Below are 21,038 nucleotides of genomic sequence, written 5' to 3' on the forward strand. Positions count from 1 at the left end.
ATTCCTTTAGCTTCTCTAAGTGTTTCCTGTGTGCTGGGCGCTAGGGCCCACCCTTACGCAGCTCCCAGACCTCAGAACCGGAGCGTGACCCTCCCAGAGGAGGGGTCTGGGGCAGAGGGAATAGCTGTGCAAGGCCCAGGAGGTGTTTACCCACGGGGGCTGTGGACGCACACTGGGGCTCTACGAACCCCTGAAGTACGTACCTGTGGGCCGGGGGCGGGGGCCATGGCATTTGTGTAACCCCCAGGGGCTCCTGACCCAGAAGGGTCCCCATAGCTCCCATGGCTTGCAGCTGAGCGGAGGGGAGAGGCTGGGACCATTGTCCTGCAAAAGCAGTTTGCGGGGGGAGCAGAGGCTACAGGGCAGGTGAGGTGGGGCGCGGGGGCCAGTGACCCTCAGGCATTGGAATTGTTGCAGGGGTTGGGTTACTATAGGGTGAGGTTCACACATCAAGTCTTGAGGGGCCCTGAGGGAGCCCCCACGCTGATGGCTGCCTCCTCATGGCCTCTGACCCCGTGGGGTGGCCAGGGTGCACCATGAGGGGGCAGTGCCTCATGATTCCCCTCTGACTGTGTCTGCAGGTTCCCTCGGAGACATGGAGGCCAGAGAAGAAGCCCAGGCCGCAGACACTGGCCTCCCAGAACAGGAAGCTGCAGCGCCGGAGCCAGAGGCCGTGGGAGAATCGGAGCCCCTGAGCCCTTCCAGTCCAGGTGAGGCAGGCAATGGCATGACAGGCTGGGGTTTGGCACCCCGAGTTACACCACACTTTCCTACGTCATCACCTCTGACTTCATGGGAGCCAGGCCCTCTTATTTTCCACATCTGTGAAGTGGCATTGAGCTCGGTGTATCTGAGGGCTAGCTGTGCCCAGTGAAGTCAGGAGAGGCCACGGTGGCTCCCATCCCAGGGCCTGACCCCAGGGGCTGGAGCGGGTGTGGGGTAGCTGCGAAGAGGAGGCACGCACACCTTCAGTGGGAAGGTCTTAGAAGTCCTGCCCCTTGTGGGACAGATGAGGCCCCGGTGGGCTCCCTAGCCCAGGGTTAGACAGCAAGTCATATGGGCCACTGAGCGACCTAGGAAAGCCATGCCCTTTCCCAGCTGCAGTTTACCCTCTATGAAATGGGGCAGCGAGGCCTTGCCTGGCTGTGACGCCTGCCTCAGCACACATGGTGCTTGGTACATAGCAGATTCTCCTATTAAAGCATGTCACCCCATTTTACAGACAAGCGAATGAAGCCCAGAGAGGTTAATGACTTGCCCAGGGTCACACAGCCTGTAAGCACCTGAGCAGGGATCTGACCCCCAGGTCTGGATTCATGTTGCTTTGCCCCCACCCCGGTCCCTGCTCCCCACTCCACCCCACCCCACCCAAGGCACCTGGAGTCTCTCCTTGGGCCCTCTTGGTAGCAGTTTCCCCAAGGGAGGGAGGGACAAATTTCTCAAGCTGACAACAGGACTGGGAAGGAGAGACAGCCTCCTACCTGGAGATGAATTAATTTGACACCAGGGACTGCTCTGGCCAGGTCCCCTGTGGGGCCTCCAAGCTAATGAAGCCTCTCAGGCTAGCTGTACCCCCAGACACCTCCACTAGGAGGGGCCTCACTGAGGTGAAGGGCTGGGGCAGGTCAGCACCCTCAACCCTGTTTTCTAGAAGAGGAAACTGAGGTTGGGGGGTGGGGAGCTAGTGGTAGAAGGCTGAGGAGGGTGGGCTCTGCCCGGTCTGTTTGCTGGGAGCCCTGGCTCCCCTCTCCCCCACCTCCCCAGATCCTGTGCCATGGCCACAGGTCGTCATCTTGCTCCTGTTCCCGTTCCATGCCACGAAGCCCTTTGCGCACAGAGGCAGACTTACTACCCCCAGGCCATAGTCTGATAGGGGAGACGTAGCCACAAACTGGACCATGTGAGAGGGTGGTAAGTGGGCGGGCGTGATGGAGTGAAGGAGTGATGGGCGGGGGGACATGGAACAGAGACCCAAAGGATGCGTAGAGCCACCCATGCTGTGGGCGCACAGGGAAAGGTGTATTAGGTGGTGGCACCTGCAGCTCAAAGGCCAGGAGATGGGATGGAGAGTGGACAGCAGGAGAGCTCTGAAGGGCAGGATGGGGGCTTAGACGCCTAGGAGGGGAAGGGGGTGGGCAGAGAGCCCAGCAGACCTTGATCCCTGGCAGGAAGTGTCCTTCTCACTGTGGACCCTCTACCCACAGCATTTTCCAGTCTCAAAACATCAGGGTTCCCCCTGGGATGGCCACAGGCCCAGGAGCCCAACAAGCCTCATCCTCGGAGACCTGCTAGCCCCTGTGTCCCTTTGGGGTCACCAGGATCATGCAGTGAGAAGAGGCTGGGCTAGCAGGACTTGAACCCAGGGCCAAGGCTCACCAGGTCCTCTGGGCCAGGTGAAGGGATCCCGGGCCTGGCCTCTGGTACTGGGTCTGGTCTGTTACTATTATCTGTGCCGTCATCGTCATCATTGTCCCATGTTGCTTAGTGGCACAGCCAGCCTTGCGCACCGCCGGTCCCTAGGCCGTGCTCCTGTCCTTTCTGAGCCTCAGTTTCCACATCTGGAACTGGGCACGAGCCCCAGTGGGTGGCCGAGGGCCTGAGGGAGTGTGTGAGAGGCCCCTTGTCACCAGCACCATTACTATTAGGTGCTGCGCACTAATTGGGGGGCCTTGCAAGGCTGAGATCTGCCAAAGGGCAAATGGCTCATTACTGGTGGACTTTGACCTGGTGGCTTTCCTGGGGAGCCGGGCCCCTTATCTGATCTGGGAGCCGGGGCTGCACGGGGGCGGGGGTGGGGAAGGAGCTGGAAAAAACAGCCGGGGTTGCACCTGGCACAGGCCATGGTGATAACACGGCGATGGGCGCGATAAGGCGGCAGGAGCAATATCTGCCTCTCGGGCGGGCCTAGCGCGGCTCCCTCGCAGTGGCTGGAGCTCAAATGCCAGCCACGTTGATTTATAGCCAAAAATAATAGGACTTTTATACTGTGTGATTGATTTATTTGATGTTAATCACAGCCCTTATCTTGGGTATTAATAATCTGCCGGGCGTGTGACGTCACCAAGGGGGGGCTTTTATGGAAGCTCATCGATTGGGGGCCGAGGTGGTTATCAGGCCGACAGGGAAGGCAAATATGCCCTTTGGGCTGGAATTGGGTGCGGGGCCTACCAGAGGGGGCCCCCGCTGCCTGAGGAGGAGACCGGGGAGGTGGAGCCCTAGTGTGGCCTGGGCGTGCCTGGTAGGCCATCCCGCGCTCTAATTATTAACAGCAGCTGGAATAGCAATTATTATTGCTACAATTAATGAGGGGGATGAGGGGTGTGAAAGGCCAAGGGGAAAATTGGCATATCTGATCCTCCTCAATTAGACAAGCCTAGGGGTGGGTGACCTTAGGCAAACGCTCACCCACCTGGGCCTCCTGTCCTTCCTGGCCCCAGGGTAGGGCGGGCGGGCGACTCTGGCCAGTGCCCACAGCATTGGAAGGGCCTGATTGTGTTTTCCTCTCTGCAGAAGTTAATTCCCTGCTCCCACCACAACCACCGTCCCCCACATCCCCAGGAGGCCCTGAGGAGACCAAGGGGCAGGAGCCAGAGACGAGTCTGGAGGAGGCAGTCAGCAGCTGGAGTGGGCCAGGTAACCATGCCTGCGGTTGAGTCCAACAACATTGCCTCTCTAGGATGCCCCTGGGCCCCTCTGCCCCCGACTCCTGGGAGTCCTGGGAGCTGGCCACCCTGATGGCTTGGGTGGGATTGGCCTGGCCTACTGGCTGAAGAGGTTGGTGGCAACCCACTGGGCCTGTACCTGTTCCAAAGTCCAGCCTGCCTGTGGGGCCGGCAGTATTGCTGGAGGCAGGCACCGCGCCATGCCGATGCTCAGAACTCAATCCCAGGCCCTGTGTGGCAGACCAGAGGTGTTCTAAGGATTCCTAGGAGGTAGAGTCTGACCTGGCTGGGAAAGAGGAGTAGATGGTGAGGGCAGGGAAAGGCATCCCAGGAGGCAGAAACAGCCAGGACAAAGAGGGAGGTGGGTGCGTGTGGAGGGCCTTCCCAGCCAGGCTGGGGGTTCACGCCTATGCAGGTGTTCAGGACTGCGCAGGGTAGGAGAGGACGCATCCCCACCCTGACCCTCCCTGGGGTGGCTGCAGCCACCTGGGAGTCCGGAGGCACACTGCCCGGTCCTGGACCCCAGGGAGTGTCTTTGAGGGCAGTTTTGTGCTGCTCATCACGCCCCTCCAATTTGCAGCTGGAATTCTGACCTTGGAGGTCCCACCAGATGTGTTCTCTCTGTGTGCTCCCAATTCCACCCATTTGTGAAGAGAAGGAAGGCTGGGCATGTCGTTTGTCTGTATGGTTCCTCAGCTCGGGGACATGGGCTAGCGTGTGGGAGGGTTTGGCATGACTGAGTCTCCACGCACAAGTACAACTTGCCATCGAGGGCGATTGCACGGGAGTTGGGGTGGAAGGAGGGAGGGCATGGTTCTTGAGGTTACTGGAAAGATGCAATAGAGACTGCGTCGTCATGCCAGGCACCTGTGTGGATGCAGTAAGCATTTATTGAACCCCTGTGCTGTAACAGATATACAGCTGTGAGCAAACACAGTCGTCAGGGAGCTTGCATACGGGTGTAATCATACAAGTGAGGTTCATGACCAGTGTGAAAAAGGCACATGGTGAGAGCCTCACATCGCCGGGGGGTCAGGGAAGGCTTTGCCAGGGCAGAGGGGCACAGCGTGACCAAGAGGCTTGTCCAAGGTCACCAGCTGGGAAGTGGTAGAGCCGGGTGTGGACCCGCCACCTGGCTCCAGAGTTAGCTGTGGGTTTGTGAGCACCATTTTCAATTATCACCCCAGGAAGTGCCTATCCATGCTGTGGTGTCAGTATCATCATCCCCATTTCACAGACCGAGAAACAGAGGCCTCTAGAGATCAAAACCTGACCCTGGGGTGCACCCGGGAGCTTCCTGAGCTATTTGCATCCTTGGGGGCCAGAGGGCTCCCTATCAGCTCCCACAGATACGAATTTCTGTGCAGTGGGCAGTGATGAGCCGATAAGTGGCCGCTGGCCAACCGCCGCGGTGGCTGCCCCCTATCAGACCCCAAGCAGGCCACACTTATCGCCTGGCCAGGGAAGCCAGAGAGGCCTAGTGGACTCTTATCTCGCAGGAGCGGCCCGTGCCAGCAATGTGGCGGCAGGGCTTTCCTAGGGCCTGTCTGGGTTGGTGTCCCTGAGGGTACTGCCTGGCAGTGACCACCTGGGAGGTGGGGACGCATCCGGTGCTCTGTGCTCTTCACCTGCAAGTCCCGGCGCGCTTCACAAGTCCAAGGTCCTCTCTCCTGTTCTCTGTTCCTCTGGGCCCCTCTGCCTGTCGTGTGTGAGCGTCCCTCCTTCCCCATCTATCTCTCTCTGTTTCTTGATTCCCAGCCTGCAACTAATCCCCTGTCCCCAAGTGTGGGGAAAACCACAGCCCCCACCCTCACCAGCAACTTGGCAGGCCAGCCTGGGGGGCCACGCATCTTTCCATCTGGGATGGGGGACCACAGTGTGCCCCACACTGGCTTTGGATAAGTGACTGGGCCCGAGCCTCAGTTTCCCCATCTGGCCTGTGTGAGGATGAGAGCTGATTGCTGCACAGAGCCCATGCTGCAGCCCACGTTGGCTGCCTCCTTCTCGCCTTTCTGACCACCCTCTGGCCCAGACCCAGGCAACACCAGCCCAGGAGAGAGGCCAGGCATTGGTGCCCCTCTCTGCACCTGCGTGGTGGGTGCAGCGTGGCTGCCCTGCCTCCAGTGGTCAGGGCCCTGAGAACAGATGACCACAAGAACCCCCAGGAGGCACCCATATGGCACTGGGCAGAAGGGGGGCCTCCCGCCCCTCTCCTCCAAGGAGGCCCTCCACATACACTGCAAACTTAGGTGAAGTCCTAGGTATGCAAGGGCTCGGTGCGCACGAGAGTGCAGGTCCTGGGGCCCGAGAGTGACTGTCACCACTGCTTCCCATCCCATCATCTCCTGGCCCCATTACTGGCCCCCCCCAACTTCCTCCTGCCACTGCCTAATACCTGGTGAGCTCCAAACACACACTGGGGAGGTGTTCAGGGGATGTGTTTTCATCTTCAAAAGTTACAAGCTGTGTCAGCTGCTGGTGGCTTGGTTCACAGGGATCACTACTTCAAGTGGGACCCCCAAGCTGTGCTGAGAGCAGGAGCACAGACCCTGAGACTCCCTGCTAGGCCTGGGTCCCGACTTTGCTGAGTGATTGCAGGCAGGTCGCTTAGCCTCTCTGGGCCTCAGTTTGCTCATGTGTACAACAGAGCTAAAGAGAGCGCTGGCCTCTAAAGGGAGCGGTGCCTGGTACAGGGCGAGCGCTTAGCTCAGCTTCACCCTTAAGGCTGTCATCCCTGCTGGCAGAGTGGGTTCCTCTGGGACTAGGGGTGTCGGCAGTTTCCACTGTCTGAGACAACCAGAACTCTACTCTCAGGGCCAGCCACGCTGTACAGCTATGGAGCAGAGAGAAGCATCTTTTGCTCCCCGTGGGGGGTGGTCATCTCAGCCCCACAGATTCCATCCCCCCCCACCCCAGATGCTCCCCTGCACCAGAACCAGATCTCTGTCCATCAGAGCCTAGGGCTGAGTTTGAGGCCCAGCTCTGCGGTGACACCAGTGTGGCCTCTGAGATGTCACCTCTTCTGAGTCATCAGGGGTGGCTGAGAGCTGGAGCAGAGCTGCACCCATTGAGTATTGGAGAAATGCTGGGGGTACCGGGGATTTTCATCCTCCTGGAGTTCCTACAACACCAACTTTACCTGTGGGGTATGGGGGAAGTAAACGGTCCTAAGGAGTGCATGACCCCAGAGGGCCCAACAGGGCAGAAAGGGCCTCGAGCATGTGGGAGGTGAGGGTGCCAGGCGCAGGGCAGAGCCCATGCAAAGGCTCTGAGGTGGGATCAGGGCCCAGCAGAGGCCCTGGGGCCTAAGGAGGGGAGGAGGGGTCAGGAAGGAATCAGGTAGGTGGAGTCTAGTCCCTGGGGAGGGGGGTGAGGGTGGGATCTGAGCAGAGGGGGATCCCTCCCTGCTTCTGGTCTGTGGGGAAGGGGTCACAGCCCGTGGTGGGGAAGGCACCCCCAGGTCCAGGGAAGGGGTGTTGGCCTGGAGCTGCCCTGGTCTGAGTCTCTAGCCCAATTCAAAGGGAGGCGGGGTAGGCAGCAAGAAGGCGGAGAGCTCAGTATATTTATCTTTGAAATGACCTTGTTTGCTAGAGAGGTTGGCTGTTTAAAATTCTGATATGCAAATGGATACAAGCTATAATCTATAATCCCCAAAGCCTGTCTGGGAGGGCGGCTGCCACTGTCTTTGCTCTGCTGGCCCAGAGTTCTGTGCTACTCGGGTTGGCCCCACCCACCCCATGTCCCACCATCACTCTGGCCTGCTGCCCCTCCCTGCATCCCTACTTAATGTCCAGAAAAAGCAGGTCAGACAGACACGCAGCCCCCATTAGGGTCCCATCTGACTAGAGTCCTGGGCCTGTCACGCACCTCATGGCCCCATCCAAGCCTCTGTCCAGTGGTAATTAGCCTGACCTTGGCCTGCCTGGTGGGTTCTGAGAAGACAGATGGAGGGAACAGCTACATGGGGGCTAGGCCCAGGTTTGGGCCCCCAGGGCAGCCTAATCTGTAGGATCACCTCCCCCAGGGCTCTTCAGGGCTCTTCCCACGAGTAGCCCCTCAGCCAGCAGAGGGAGGGTGACTTGCCCCAGGGCTGGCCTGAGAAGGCTTCCCTTTCTGACCTCCCTTCCTGCCCTCGGTGCCCAGCACAGAGGGGATGTGAATGCATGTGTCTCCATCCAGCTCTAGCTAGCTCTCCATCTGCCTGCCTGGGAGGCAGTGGGGTACAGACACCCTGGATACTGTTCACCGTGGGTGCCGGGCTCACTGGGGAGCAGGAGGGGAACCCTACAGGGCTCCCCACCAGCTCTGGAGACGTCAAGTGGCCGTGAGGGCGGCTTGGGCTTCACAGGCCCAGGAAGGAAGGGGGTGGCCAGGGGCACATTTAGTGGTCAGGACAGTGGGTGCCCAGGCCTGTGGCCTGGCTGTGTGATCAGGGCCCCTGGAACAGGGCCTCTTCACCCATTAAGTGTCTCAAGGCCTGGAGCTCTTTCCTGGTGACCACTGTTTACAAAACAAATCCAACTGGGCAGAGCCTTGGAGGCTGGAGACCAGGTGAGAAAGCCTGTAGGTGGTGGGGCAGCCTGTGTGGGACCAACTGCTGTTGGCTTTATCCTGAGGGAACTGAATGGGCAGGAGGCTCGTCATGGGTCTCCAGACTGGCACTGGGCAGGAAGGCAGAGCTGGAGCAGGACGGGACGGGGGTGCATAGCTGGGGACCACCACGTTTCACTCATCAATACTCAACAGTAACCTGGGCCCAGCCCTAGGCAGGGTAACAATTGTGACACTCCTGGGGTAAAGAGTGCCCACAAGGGGCCAGAGTCTGTTGCCCCCAGCCTGACTCCAGGGGCGAGTAGGTTCTGCTCCCACTGGAAACCAGGGCCTTTGGTGGGGGCATGGCCTGGGTTTCCCTAGAGCTGAGACTGTGGTGGATTCCCCTGGGCCCAGCAGCCCCTGCCTGGGGTGGCCCAATTTCAGGAGAGATGGTCATGGGACAGGGATGGGGACCCATGTCCACCAGGAGCAGGACTGTGGAGCATGGCAGGGTCACATGTATGCTTAAGACCTGATGAGAACTGCTTTTGCTCGCGTTCTCTCCGTATCTTAAGCTGCACTTATCCCTTTGTGCCTGTTATCTCTCCTAATCCTGTCAGCGGTCCTGTGAGGGAGCTACTAGTTGAACCCCATTTTACAATGTGGGAAACTGAGGCCCGGCAAGGTGAAGTGTCATGGCCAAGGTCACCCAGCCCATAGGTCACCCAGGGATCTGATCGGGCTGTGCCTGTTTGGTGGGGGGGTGTCTCTTGCCTTCATTTTAGTGTCCACCCCCGCCATACCCCCCACTCCTGGCCTCCAGGAAACACACCTTGCTCCTGGTCTGGCTGTGTGATCAGGGCCCCAGGAACGAAGTCCCCTTCACCCATCAGTGTCTTGGTGCCTGGAGCTCTTTCCTGGTCACCACTGTTTACAAAATACATCCAATTGCCCCAACATCAGGTGTCACCTTCTTTGTCCCAAGCTCCATCTCCAGGCCACGGAGGGAGTGATGAGTAGGCGGGCCAGGTCCTCTCGGCACTGCAGGTCAACAGAGGGAAACAGCCAGGTGGGCAGAGCCGGGTCTGTACCATAGGAGGGCCCCCTGACCTCCTCTCCCCACCGCCATCCAAGCTGAGGCCTAGAGGACAAATTGGAGTGGGGCATGAGTGTTCAGCTGAGGAGCTGGCACACACCAAGGTCCTGAGATTTGACGTGTGGGTGTGGCTGGGGCATTAGAGGTTGGAGTGGGGGTGGGGAGAGGTAGGACAGGACATACACGGGTCAGGGTTTGGACTCAATGCCATGGACTGTGGGAAGACACTTTTGTTTTCTTGACTGTAAAATGGGAGAGCTGAATGAAGGGTTTTCAGCAGGGTGTTTTGTCGGCTGCCACAGAGCGAATGGGTTGGGAGAGAGTACCCCCAGGAAGCGTGAGTGAAGTGGCCGCTGTGAGGGGCCAGACGAGGCATCTGTCAGCCATTTCCTGCTCTGGGTCGGGAGCCTGGTCCCCCATCCTCGGGGTCCCGGGGGGCCTGCTAAAGGTTGGGAATCCTCACCCTGGAGTGTGAGCGAGGGCGTTGGGCTGGCTATCTGGGCTGTGCTTGGCCGACTAATCTTGCTGCCTGGAGTTTCTATGCAAACCTCAAGGTTTGTTATCGGGCAGCGGAGGGCTGGCAGCTGAGGCAGGACAGCCTGTCTTGATGGACAGCCCAGGAGATGGGCCGATACGGCCCGGCCACGAGTCTCCTCCCGCCAGCTCGCCATGTGTGGGTGGGAAAAATCATTTCAGCTATTTTGCGTTATCACCAGACCTGGCATTGCAGCCTGATAGGCCTATTTGTCTTAGATTAACAGATGGGGGAGGGACACCGGAGGGAGAGATGGCGGATGGCAGGGGTCAGCCTGGGGTCAGCTCCAGAGACCAGACCAGCTGGGTCAAGAGCGACCTTTTTCTGGGTGGCCCAGGGAAAGGGACCCAATACTCGGTGCCCCAGAGGGATATGTTCCCTGAGACTACCCAGCGGGCCCTACGCCATCCTGACCTCCCACTTCAGAGCTGAGCAAACCGAGACTCAGGGGAAATGGAGCTTTTGCTGACAAGGGGGCTGTGTGTCCCTGTAGTTGGCTATTCTTTCCTCTCAGGTGTTTCCTGAGGACCTACTAGGGGCCACTCACACTGCAGGTGCCTGCAGAGACACGGACAGTCTTGCCCTCATGGAGGTGTGTTGTGGGGGTGACACAGGCCATAGGTCCAGAGGAACATGGGGTCTACAGCCCAGGGTTCGGCAAGAGAAGGAAGTCGTTTATTCACTCAACCGATATTTGTGTATTAAGTACCTGCGTGCTGCTGGCAGAGTCCAGGCGCCCAGGGAGCTGATGTTCTAGTCAAGGAAACAAACTAAATAATAAAGAAGTAAAAATGTCATGGGTCCGAGGGGTGGGGCTCTGAAATAAAATGAATAAGGGGGAGCAGCTCTAAAGTGGGTGGTCAGAGTGGGCCTTGCTGAGCCCACATTTGACCGAAGACCAGAAGAGTGAGGGGAAGAAGCTGCCATCTGGGGATGGTATACCAGGCACAGGGCACAGTGCAGACAAGAGTCCTGAGGCTGGCGTGTTCCTGTCTGGGTCTGGAGCCAGCAGAGGGGAGAAGAGGGGAGCTCAGAGCAAGGGGGCCCCACCTATGGTTGGTTATCTTGGAAATGGAGTTCAGAGGTCACAGGCTTTGGCCAGCACAGGCCAAGGGTGGCTGACTGACTCATGGAAACCTCAGCTACCCACTGCCCCTGGACCCCCAGCTCTTTCCATGACCCCTTGTCAGCCCCACCCCAGAGCATAAGTTCCCAGGTCAGGGTAGGCCTTAAACCCATGGCTGGCGTCCACCACCAAAGCTCAGGACTGCCCACTTCTCTGAGCAAGGCCCTGTGGGCAGAACCCCTAGGACAGGGCTGACGTGGGACTAGGAACCGTGGCCTCTCCTCTGTGGCTGGCCTGGCCCACATGGGCGCCACCTCCTGCGCTGCCCGGGAGGCCCCAGCGTCCTGCGCACCAGGCCCTGCACAGCACCCCAGAAAAGCCTGTGCTCCCACTCCCTCTCTAACTGGTGGGGAAACTGAGGCACAGAGCTGGCAGTGGCCCCCCCATGGCCGGGTTGCTGACCCCTCAGCCCTGGGTAGCCCCCTTAATGTGTTCAGCAGCTCCTCACCCAGCACTCACGTTGACACTGCCATGGCAGTTGCCCCTTGGCCTGGTTCTGACTCCAACCTCCATGGTTTCTGACTCCAACCTCCATCCGCCCTTGACAAAGGTGCCTGGGCCTCGGGGTCATAGGTCGGTGGGGGGGCAGAACCGGTGGGAGGAGCAGGCAGTCAGTGGATCGCTCTTTAGCAAGACTCGACTGCCATCCTATCCAGCCGCTCCATAGGAGCTGATCTCCATGCACTCACTCACATGCCCTTTTATTTATTGAGCGCCTACTGTGCACCAGCTCCTATTGTAGACACTGGGGGTATAGCGTGAGCAAAACAGACCAGCCACTACCCTCCTGGAGCTGCAGTCTGTAGCGGAGAGAGCGGTCAGCGGGGGGCTCAGGCTAAGCAGATAATGCGAAGAGGAATAGAAGGGTGGTCAGGGGGCTGGGGCGGAGCCGCCCCCACCCTCGGGGGTTTGCACAGAGAGCTCAGTGGATACCCCAGGTAAACCGCCCCACAGAGCACGGCATACAGAGGCCCTGTGTTCAGGGGAGTTTAGTGGGACCTGCAGGGGAGACAAGGACAGAGCAGGGAGGCGAGGGCTGGCAGGTGGGCGGGCGGCCATGTGGGGAGTCAACTGTAGGGATTCAGGGTGGACATGGGAGACCCGTAAAAAGGCTGAGACTGAAACTTGGCTTCAGATGCTGGACTCCCTGTTTTATAGATGTGGAAACTGAGGCCCAGAGAGGCTGGGCAGCTGCTCCAGTGCCACTGCTGTGTGATTGAGAGACCTGAACCCTCAGTCCACCTCCCAGGGAGGGGCTCTCGCCCACCCTCTCCTGGCCCAGCCCCCGTGTAGTTCTCATGGGCTTCTAGGGCCCCTCCTCGGAGGGTGTGGACACTGCTCCAGGGGAGGGTGAGTGGGCAGCAGGGTGCCCAGCGAGGAGCATGGCTGGAGCTCGGGGGCCCAGGCCTGGCCGCCTGCCCGTGCTGCCCACTGACCTCACCAGCCTTCCGGGAGTGCCTATCTATGGCCAGGGCAGCCTATCTTGGCCGCGGGTGCTAATCAAGCCCCGCTTCCTCCTCCGCCCTCCCACCGGCTTCCTGCCCCAGCCAGCTCACCCCACTGGTCGGCTGTGTGTCTGAGCATCAGCCTTTGCCTGGCCTGCCCCTGCCAAACATCAGTGGGGTACAGGTTCACCCACCCCTACCCGGGGAGACCCGAGAGCCTTGTCTGCCTTTTCCAGAAGTTTCCCTTCCTGTTCTCCTAGGCCCAAACTCAGACTTACTGTAGCCTAGCCCTGTGGCCTGGGGTTTGTTAGCTCACTTCTCTGAGTCTGTTGCCTCCCAGTAAAATGGTCCTACATGTACACAGAGGACCCCAAGGAACAGGAGGGCTGGTGCTTGACAGCAGGCCGCTAATTGCCATTACGGCCACTGTCGCTGTTCCGTTGTCATTGCCAGTGCTAGTGCTGGCATTATCCCTCCACCACCACCAGTGCTCATACCCCCCTGGTACTGTCACCAGGTGTCATGCTGTCAGCCTTCTTGGCGCTATCAGTGTCACTGGGACTAGCAGTGTCACTGCTGCCAACACTATTACTGTCACTAATACGGGTACTGTTATTGCTACTCTCACTTACAGCACTGTCACTAGTACTGTCCCTGTCACCAGCACTGTTACTGTCCTATTACTCCCTGCTGGCGCAGCCCCCACACTGACACCAGAGCAGACCCATTTTCCAACTGTCACCTCTCTACCTGGGGGCCTTGGGCCTACTGTACCCCTCTCTGGACGCAAGCTGTTCCTCTGTGGGACAGGGTGCTCAGACTGTCTGAGGTGCCAGGAGGGCAGGGCAGGGCAGCGTGTGCAACGTGGTGTCTCTCTCCAAGCATGCCCAGGGCTGTCCCCAGGGCTGTCCCCAGGGCTGTGCGATCCCCAGGGCATGGTGTTAGGCTCTCCCTGGGGTTCTGCAGCCTCAGCTGGGGCACGTCTGGGTCACCATCAGGGAGTTCCCTCCCCTATACCAGCTGGCTCTCATTGCCCGGGAAGGAAATAGAGGCAGCCCGCTGGCAGTTGTAGGTGGCAACTGTCCTTGTACCAGGCACCATTTGTCACAGGATCTCCCCCAGCCCGAGTAGTGGGCTCTTCCATCACACCTACTTGACAGACGAGGAAACTGAGGCTGGATGTGCTGCATGGCTCTCTGAGATCCAGGATGGGAACCAGGCCCCCGCTGACCCCTCAGCACTCCACCCCGCCGTGACTTAACACTTTGTTCTTGAAGATCCCCTCCCCCTGCCAGGCGAGCTGGGCTCCTTATTTATTTATTTATTATTCCTCTATCTCTGTGCGTAACTTTTGATTTCCTCACCACGTTTTTCCATTACGGCAGCGGTGGACGAGGCCGATAAGATCGGTCCCCGGAGATGGGACAAAGGGGCCGCCATTGGCTCTAGGGCTGGTCATATCCTGCCCGAAAGGGCCGAGCTGGGGCCTGAAATGAGGCGTGATGCTATCTCGGGGGCTTATTGTGTGCTGTAGTGGGGAGGGGGCTCTGCCTGCCTCTGCCCTCTCCCCTCCGTGCCAGAACCCGCCTTTACCCCTCTAGACATCTGGATTCCCGCCCATGCTCAGCCCCCCCACCCCCCCGCCATGGGATGCCCCCGTGCCTTCAGCAGCAAGTCCTTAGAAGGGCTTTGGCCCCAGGCACCCATCTGGACCATCCCAGTGCCTCCTGCGCTGTTTCTTCAGCCTCCCTGAGCCTCAGTCTTCCTCTTTGTCACCAAGACTCCCCCAGCTGCCTGAAGCTGCTGGACACAGTGGTCTCTGAGGACCTGGGCTCGCCCCCCCGCCCCAACCAGAAAGTGCTCACACAAACACAGGTGCCCAGGCTGGAGCCACCCAGACCCCACACGGAGCTGTGATGCTCTTGCCTTGACTCAGCAGTTCAGCTTCTAGAATTTATCCCAGAAAAATAATCACAGGATGGCCAGGCATAGAGTGGTGAGGATAGTCATTGCGCCGTGTTGAAGATAGCAAGCCATTTATTTTTATTTTTTTGCTGGCCCGCAGAATTTCTACAAGAAGAGGGAGAAATGGTTCTAAAAGAAACAAATTCTGCACAGATGTCCCCACCGCTTTGCCAACATGGGCATCTCCCCACACGCACACAGTGGGCAGTCATGCCCAGCACCAAAGGGCACGAGCAACAATAGCAGATCTGGGGCTGACGTGGGAAGCCCCACCATCTCCCACTCCCTTCTGAGCTTTGTTGGTTCTACCAAAACTCTACCTGCCCCGCCCCCGGGCCCAAGGCCTTTGCTGGGCCTCCGAGGGCACATGCAGTCACCTTGGCAGACGAGAGACAGGGGCAAGCAGTGGAACTGGGAGCAAGCACTTGTGGCCCTGAGACAGGGACCCCAGTGGAGCCTAGCCATAGGCTCAGCTGGATGAGCAGCACAGTGTTCCATTTGGGGCCCAGTGGGGAGCCCCAGTAGTTCCTGAGTAGAGGCTCAGCAGGAGGGAGCTATGTCCAGGGAGGAGACCGGCCTGTACCCGTTAGTGCAGGGCAGGGCTCTCTGTACTCCGAGCCTCCTTACCCTCCTCCCCAGCCCTGCGCAGGCCCAGTCATTGTTCTCCCCACCTTCTCTTCAGGGGCATGAAGGATAGAGCACTGGACAGGGTCGGGGGCCTGGGTGTGAGCTCAGTCACCCTGCCCTACTGTGTGGTCGGGTCTTCTCTGCCCCTCAGTCTTATCTGTAAAGACGATAAACCAGTCCCTGGGGTAGGGGATGTTTGGAGGATTCAGTTGATCAGTGCCATGAAAGAGAGGGTCTGCTGGTTTTACACAGTGCAGTGAACATGCACGGCTTTCGCAAGAGAGTTTTAATAAGTCCCGGGACTCCCCTTGTGCTGGGTCATCCCTCACAGACCCTGGGGTCGGGGGCCAGTGTCCCAGTTAGAGCTGTGAGGGCTTAGTGGGGTACAGGGTAAGCAATAGCTCTACCTAAGCCTCAGTTCCCTCCCCACATGGAAACACCTCCTTTGTGGGCGGAGCAGGTGGGAGGTGCTTGGTGCTCATAAAAGGTCAGTAGGTACTCAGGGACTGACTGTCTGTCGTCTTTCCTGGAAGAGTCTTTGTAGTCCCTAAGGGGCTCACCCTAGTAGTGGTGGCAGTGTCATGATATTCTCAATGGTGTCAGCTCAGTGCCTGCTGCTGCCCCCTCGGGGGACTCACCTGGAACTGGGGCCAGCACCCAGCGTCCCAGCACCGGGAGGAGGGAGGAGGGAGGCGGGACCTTCACCTTTTCAACCATCGGGACTCTGCCCAGACCCTCACTCACCCTCATGCCCACCCCTCCTGCCCATTTACAGAGGAGAGACAGAGCCCTAAAGGGGCTGTGCCCTTGCCCGGCACAGGGAACCGGGTAGGCTGGCCAGGCCAAGGGCTGAAAGGTGGTGAGCTGGAGGCTGGACAAGAAGGAAGGGCCCCCTCAATGGCGTCGGCCCCTGGAAAAATGGAGCAGGGGCCAGGACGCCCAGGCCGATAGGGGCCAGATAAGCTATTTGCACAGGAGGTATTTTCTTTACCTTATCACACATCCTGCTTCCAGCCTGCTCACAGGACAAGGCAGGGCCCGGGAGAGCCAGGGACCCTGACCCCAGTGTTCAGGACTCAGAATTTCCCAAGACCAAAGTACCAGGGCCCAGGAGCTTACGGGGCTCCCTCTCCCCACTTCACAGGTGGAAAGACTGAGACCATGGACAGTTAACTTTTCCAGAAGGCAGGAGAGATCATGAGTCCTCGCACTTTGAGGCACCCAGGAAGCTGTGATTCCCAGGCTCCATGGGCCCAAGGGAAGGCTCCATCCAGGGTGGGGAACAGGGAGGGGCCTGTCAGAAAACTCAGTGAGCACAGGGCACTGTCCTGAGCCCAGGACACTGGGAGTCTCAGGCCCCACCTCATGGCTGCTCCTGCCAGTCAAGCCCGTCCTCTCGGCTATGCCTGGATGGGGCAGAGTGTCTGACATCCCACCCCAAGGGGCCCCATCTTGGGGATTCAGATGGAGTGATCAGATTTCGAGACAATCCCCCACCACAACCTCCTCCAAGACTCTGAGCTGCCCACAGGGCCTCAGATAGGGCACCTTTGGGCTTGAGTGTGGCCCCAGTCCCAGGGATGGCCAAGGCTAAGCTCCTTCCCAGCCCTTGAAAGCCCTGCTTTCCCTAGGGCCACCTTCTTGCCAGGACAGGCCTCTGGGCCTGCTAGTGATGAAGGGCCCCTGAGGTTGGGGGTGGAGGAGCTGGGCCCCACCCTGCACTCCAGCTATCCCAGGCGGTCCCAGCTCCACCATTAGCCGGGGCCAGGGTTCAGCCCGATAAAGATGGGCTGTTGTTCTGTATCAAAAAATCAATAATCCCCAGTGATGTTCCAGCGATAGGGAAAGAAGTTCACAGGCACCAGCTGGCAGGTGAGGTGGGGGGCAGGGCCGGGGGCTCTAGCACCTGGGGCTGCCCTCCCTGCCTGGCCCTCACCTGGCTGGCTGGCGGGGCCAATCCATGTGGACTCCAGACCCAGTCATCCCTCTCCTTGCCTGCCGCCTCTTTGTGGGTGGACAGTTTGATCGCCACCCCTCTGAAGTGGCCCACAGTGGCTGGGCCCCTCCCCAGGGTTGGGCAGGGAGGTGGCCAGTAGGTGAGAACAAAAGCAGAGAGGGGGCCGGTATGGGGCCCCTCCCATGCCTGGCAGGACCAGCTGCCCCATTTCCCAGGCCTCTGCTTGTCGATTGGACTGGAATGTCCAGCTCCGGTTCCACCTCCTGCTACCGTGCTCCAGACACAGGTGTTCACTGAGTCCGCGGCACTATCGGGGCCATCAAGACACAGCCGTTGGTGACCCTGGCCTAAGGGGCTGGCATTCTAGTGAAGAGACAGAGAGTTAATAAAATACAGGCATCAGCTCCTCCACAGTGATGGGAGCAGTGGCGCTCAGGATACAACAAAGCAGGAGGCGGAGGGGCCGGTGGCCAAGGGCATTGCCTCCACTGCACACACGAGTGCAGTAGGGCACACAGAGGCCTTGGAGGGCCCCCCTCCCCAGCCCTGTGCTGAGCACTATGGCTGCACCCACTGGCTCACATTGGAGCCGGCCACAGTGCCGTATTGCCAGCCCCCTCTGCCATCAGCTCCCAGGAATGTCACTTGCCAGCTCTGCCCAGGCTCAGCCAACCCTCCATGGTGCAGCCACAGTGCAGAGTTTGGCAGGAGAGGGGAGGTTTAAGAGGTGCTGCCTCAGCCGGTGGGCAGGCACTCGGCCCACGTCCAGTGGAAGGAGAACCTCAGGTAGGGACAGGGAGCTGAGCAGGCCGCCGTGGGTCTCCCTGCAGGTGTGTCCACCTCCCATGGGAGGAATTTAAGATGGGCCCTCAGAGTGGGAACTCTGGTATCCCCTCCAGTCTCGCCCCCTGCAGCCAGCCACTGCGAGCACAGGGTCTGTGGGATACTTCTTAGGAAGGAAGGGTCTGGGCTTGAAGCCCTTGGAAAAGCTGTAACCTGGAATGAAAGGGGAGACTTCTCTACTCTCCCCGCCCCCACCCAGGGAGGACTTAGGCTTTGTGCACCCCACTAGCCTGGGCACTTGGGGGACTAGGTGCCAACAGAGGCTGGACTCCCATAATCAGGCCTGGGGGCCACACTGGGCAGAGGACACACGGGGTCAGGGTGAGAAGCCGGAGACTTCCGTGGGTAGTGGTGGGACCAGGTTGGGGAGCCCAGGAGACCTGTGCCATTGGTTGGGCGGTTCCCAGAAATTTTTTCTTCTTTGACTTTTCCCATCAGTGAAATGGGCGTTGGTCTTGGTCACATTTACATCGTCAGTGCTGGGCTTTCAATAGCATAAAATAACACAGAACCCACTATTCAGAGCTAGATGGGGGTTGGTCAAAGCCTGGGAAAGGTGGGAAGTCACACAGCAGATCTCAGGCCAGGGAACTGAGACCTGGGCTGGGGATTGGCAACGGTCACCATGACAACCCATCTCCCTGATCCTGGGGAGGCCATGCTGGGGCCAGAGGTGCTTGGTGTAGTGGCTGCAGCTGTATCAGCACCGTGATGCCATACCAGAGCCATTAGGAAGCCCTGTCACTGCTGAGAGTGGGCACTGGTGTCACCTGTTTTAGGGAGGGGGCCTTGGTCCAGAGGAGATGAGCACCTGGCCAAGTTTTGGCAGAGACTGCAGCTTGGCCCAGCTGGACCCTCACTGGCTGTCTGAGGGCCGTGCTTCTTGAGTGCTCATTGAGCACTTACTGTGTGCAGGCCCTGTGCTTCCCATACCGTATCCATTATGTCATTTCACCTTGCAGTGACCTGTGAGGCAGGTGCTCTTATCCCCCATTTCACAGAAGAGGAAATAGGTCTGGAAGAGAAATGACCTGTCCAGCTGGGAGATGGCAGTGGCAGGATACAAACGCAGGGGCTGACAGAGGTTTATACATCATGCCCTAGCAGTTGAGTTAATTGGAGTCAGTCCCCCACCCCAACTTCAAGGCAGCTCAGTCCCAGAAGGCAGGGCCAGGGTCAGTTGCTGAAGTTGCAGAGAGGATGGTCAGATCCTGGATGGTGGTGGCCACATGGGGCAGGAGGAGCAGCCACCCAATCTTTTAGGGGCTCAGCTGCCACACAGCTCACAGCTTTCCCAGTCAAGAGGGTCAAGTGGGGAGCAGGGAAAGGGATGGACTTTCGATCCGGAGACCTTGTGCAAGTCATGCCACCCTCAGTAAAATGGGCACAGCCCCCCAATGTTCCAAATAATGGGGGGTATCCAAGGAGGTTTGTCTGCAGTGGGAGGGGCTGAGCAGGTGTGTGAGTGAACAGGTCCACATGACACATCACTGCAGGAGAGCTTGTGCCGGTCGATACCAGGCCAAGGCAGACAGAGAGGGGCCAGCCATGATCTGCTGTGTGACTTTCACAGAACCGCTCGCCCTCTCTGGGCCTGGTTTCCATGTTGATACAGATGTGTTGGAAGCACACATTCTCAGGGTCCACACAGCCTCCAAGCCAGCCCCACTCTGGGCCTACACCCAACAGAGACACCTAGAAACCTGGCAGGGTAGTGCCTGCTCTCCCCAAGGTTTTCCTCCTCTCTTTCTCCCTCCTTCTCGCCCTCTCACTCCTTTTTCTCTCCCTTTTCTATGACTTTTATCAAAGGCAAACAGCGTGATCCCTGAGATAGGGCCACTCCCCAACAAAGCCGAGGCAGCTGGCCCACAGGAGCCACAGGGCAGGGCTGAGTGGGAACGATGAGCCTGATTAGATAAGTGGATGCTGGCAGTGACCCCAGGGTGGGCGCCCACGTGCTGATCCCACAGCCCACCGTTCAGGGTGTGGACTGAAGGATGGCTGGACTCTGCTCTGGAGGCCACTGCTCACTAGAGAGCCTGGGCTTTGGAAGGAGGGGCCAGCCAGCAGGGTACAGGAGGCAGCCCCCAAGCTCATGGACATGCCTGCAAACCCACAAGGCCACTCCAAGTCAGAGTTGCAGGCCAGCCTCCTGGGGCCATTGCTCAGGGGGGAAACTGAGGCCTGGGAGGCTGAGCACAGTGAGCTCTCAAGGCGGATGGTCCAGGTTGGAGCCCTGGATCTTCCATCAGAAAGGAGTTTGGGCCTGGTCTATGTGGGGTGACTGCTGTGCAACCCTGAGAGAGTTGCTCAAACTCTCTGGGCTGCCTCTGTGGGATGGGGCTGAAAGAGTGGAACTTTCTCACTGGGTTGTTACTCATATTGTTGAGGGAGGCTATCATGAGCTCCAGGGTAGGGGCAGAGCTAGGAGCCGAAGCTGAAGGCAGCAGCTCAGTGGCAGCCCCAGTCTGTGCCCTAGACCTCAGGGTACCTGGGCTCCCAGGAGAGGAAAAGCAATGCTGGCCATACCTACCAAAATACTGGCCTCTACTTGCCCAGGCACCAGCCCAGCAGGTAAACTGAGGCTCAGCGAGAGCCAGGCAGAGGCGGCCTTGGCCTGGCCCCAGCCTCTTAATTCCAGACTACAATTCTCCCACCCGGCCACCCCCTCCAACAGGCTCTCCCAAGAGTGTGTCCTGAGCTGGCCTGGGTGGCAACAATCAGCCCTGCCTCCCTTCTCTGTCCCCTCAGGATGCCATGGGAGCATTTTGAGACCTAAATAGATATGTAAATCATATAAATATGCAAAGGCTGGATTTTCTCATCTGGTTCCTTGCAGATGCTTGGGGATGAAATTGAATCCTGTGCGGCATGTTTGTTCTGGAAATAACGTGTGTGGGGTTGTTTGCCAGAATAAATTAGTCTTTGTCCCGATGCTGTGTCTGTAGTGATAGCACAACCCCTATGGGGGTAGGGGTTCCACCCAGGCAGCATGGGCCTGCCCATCCCCCAGAGGAGGCCATCTGCAGATGGGGAAACTGAGGACAAAGCAGGAAGTCAGCCACAGGACAGGAAAGCTGAGGGCCGGCCTGCCGTGCCCCCCACAGCCCCTCCGGCAGCCCCCTTGTCCTCTGTTTTCTCTATTGCCTCCTGCCTCAGCCCAGAAAAGGTGTCAAACCCTGGCCATGAGTGTGGCTGGAGCTCTGATTCAAATCCCACCAACCTACTGTGTACTTTGGGCTGGTTGCT

General features: G+C 58.9%; 1 protein-coding gene across 1 annotated transcript in view; it reads left to right on the forward strand.

Moving 5' to 3' along the window:
- ZFPM1 (zinc finger protein, FOG family member 1) overlaps positions 1-21,038 on the forward strand; it is a 74,694-nt gene that overhangs the window by 29,419 nt on the left and 24,237 nt on the right. Inside the window, exons 2-3 of the mRNA XM_033128101.1 lie at positions 582-710; positions 3,511-3,633. Of these exons, the coding sequence (XP_032983992.1) occupies positions 582-710; positions 3,511-3,633 (252 nt within the window). The remainder of the gene's footprint in view (positions 1-581; positions 711-3,510; positions 3,634-21,038) is intronic.

This window comes from Rhinolophus ferrumequinum, chromosome 15 (genome assembly GCF_004115265.2).
Source record: "Rhinolophus ferrumequinum isolate MPI-CBG mRhiFer1 chromosome 15, mRhiFer1_v1.p, whole genome shotgun sequence".
NCBI lineage: Eukaryota > Metazoa > Chordata > Mammalia > Chiroptera > Rhinolophidae > Rhinolophus > Rhinolophus ferrumequinum.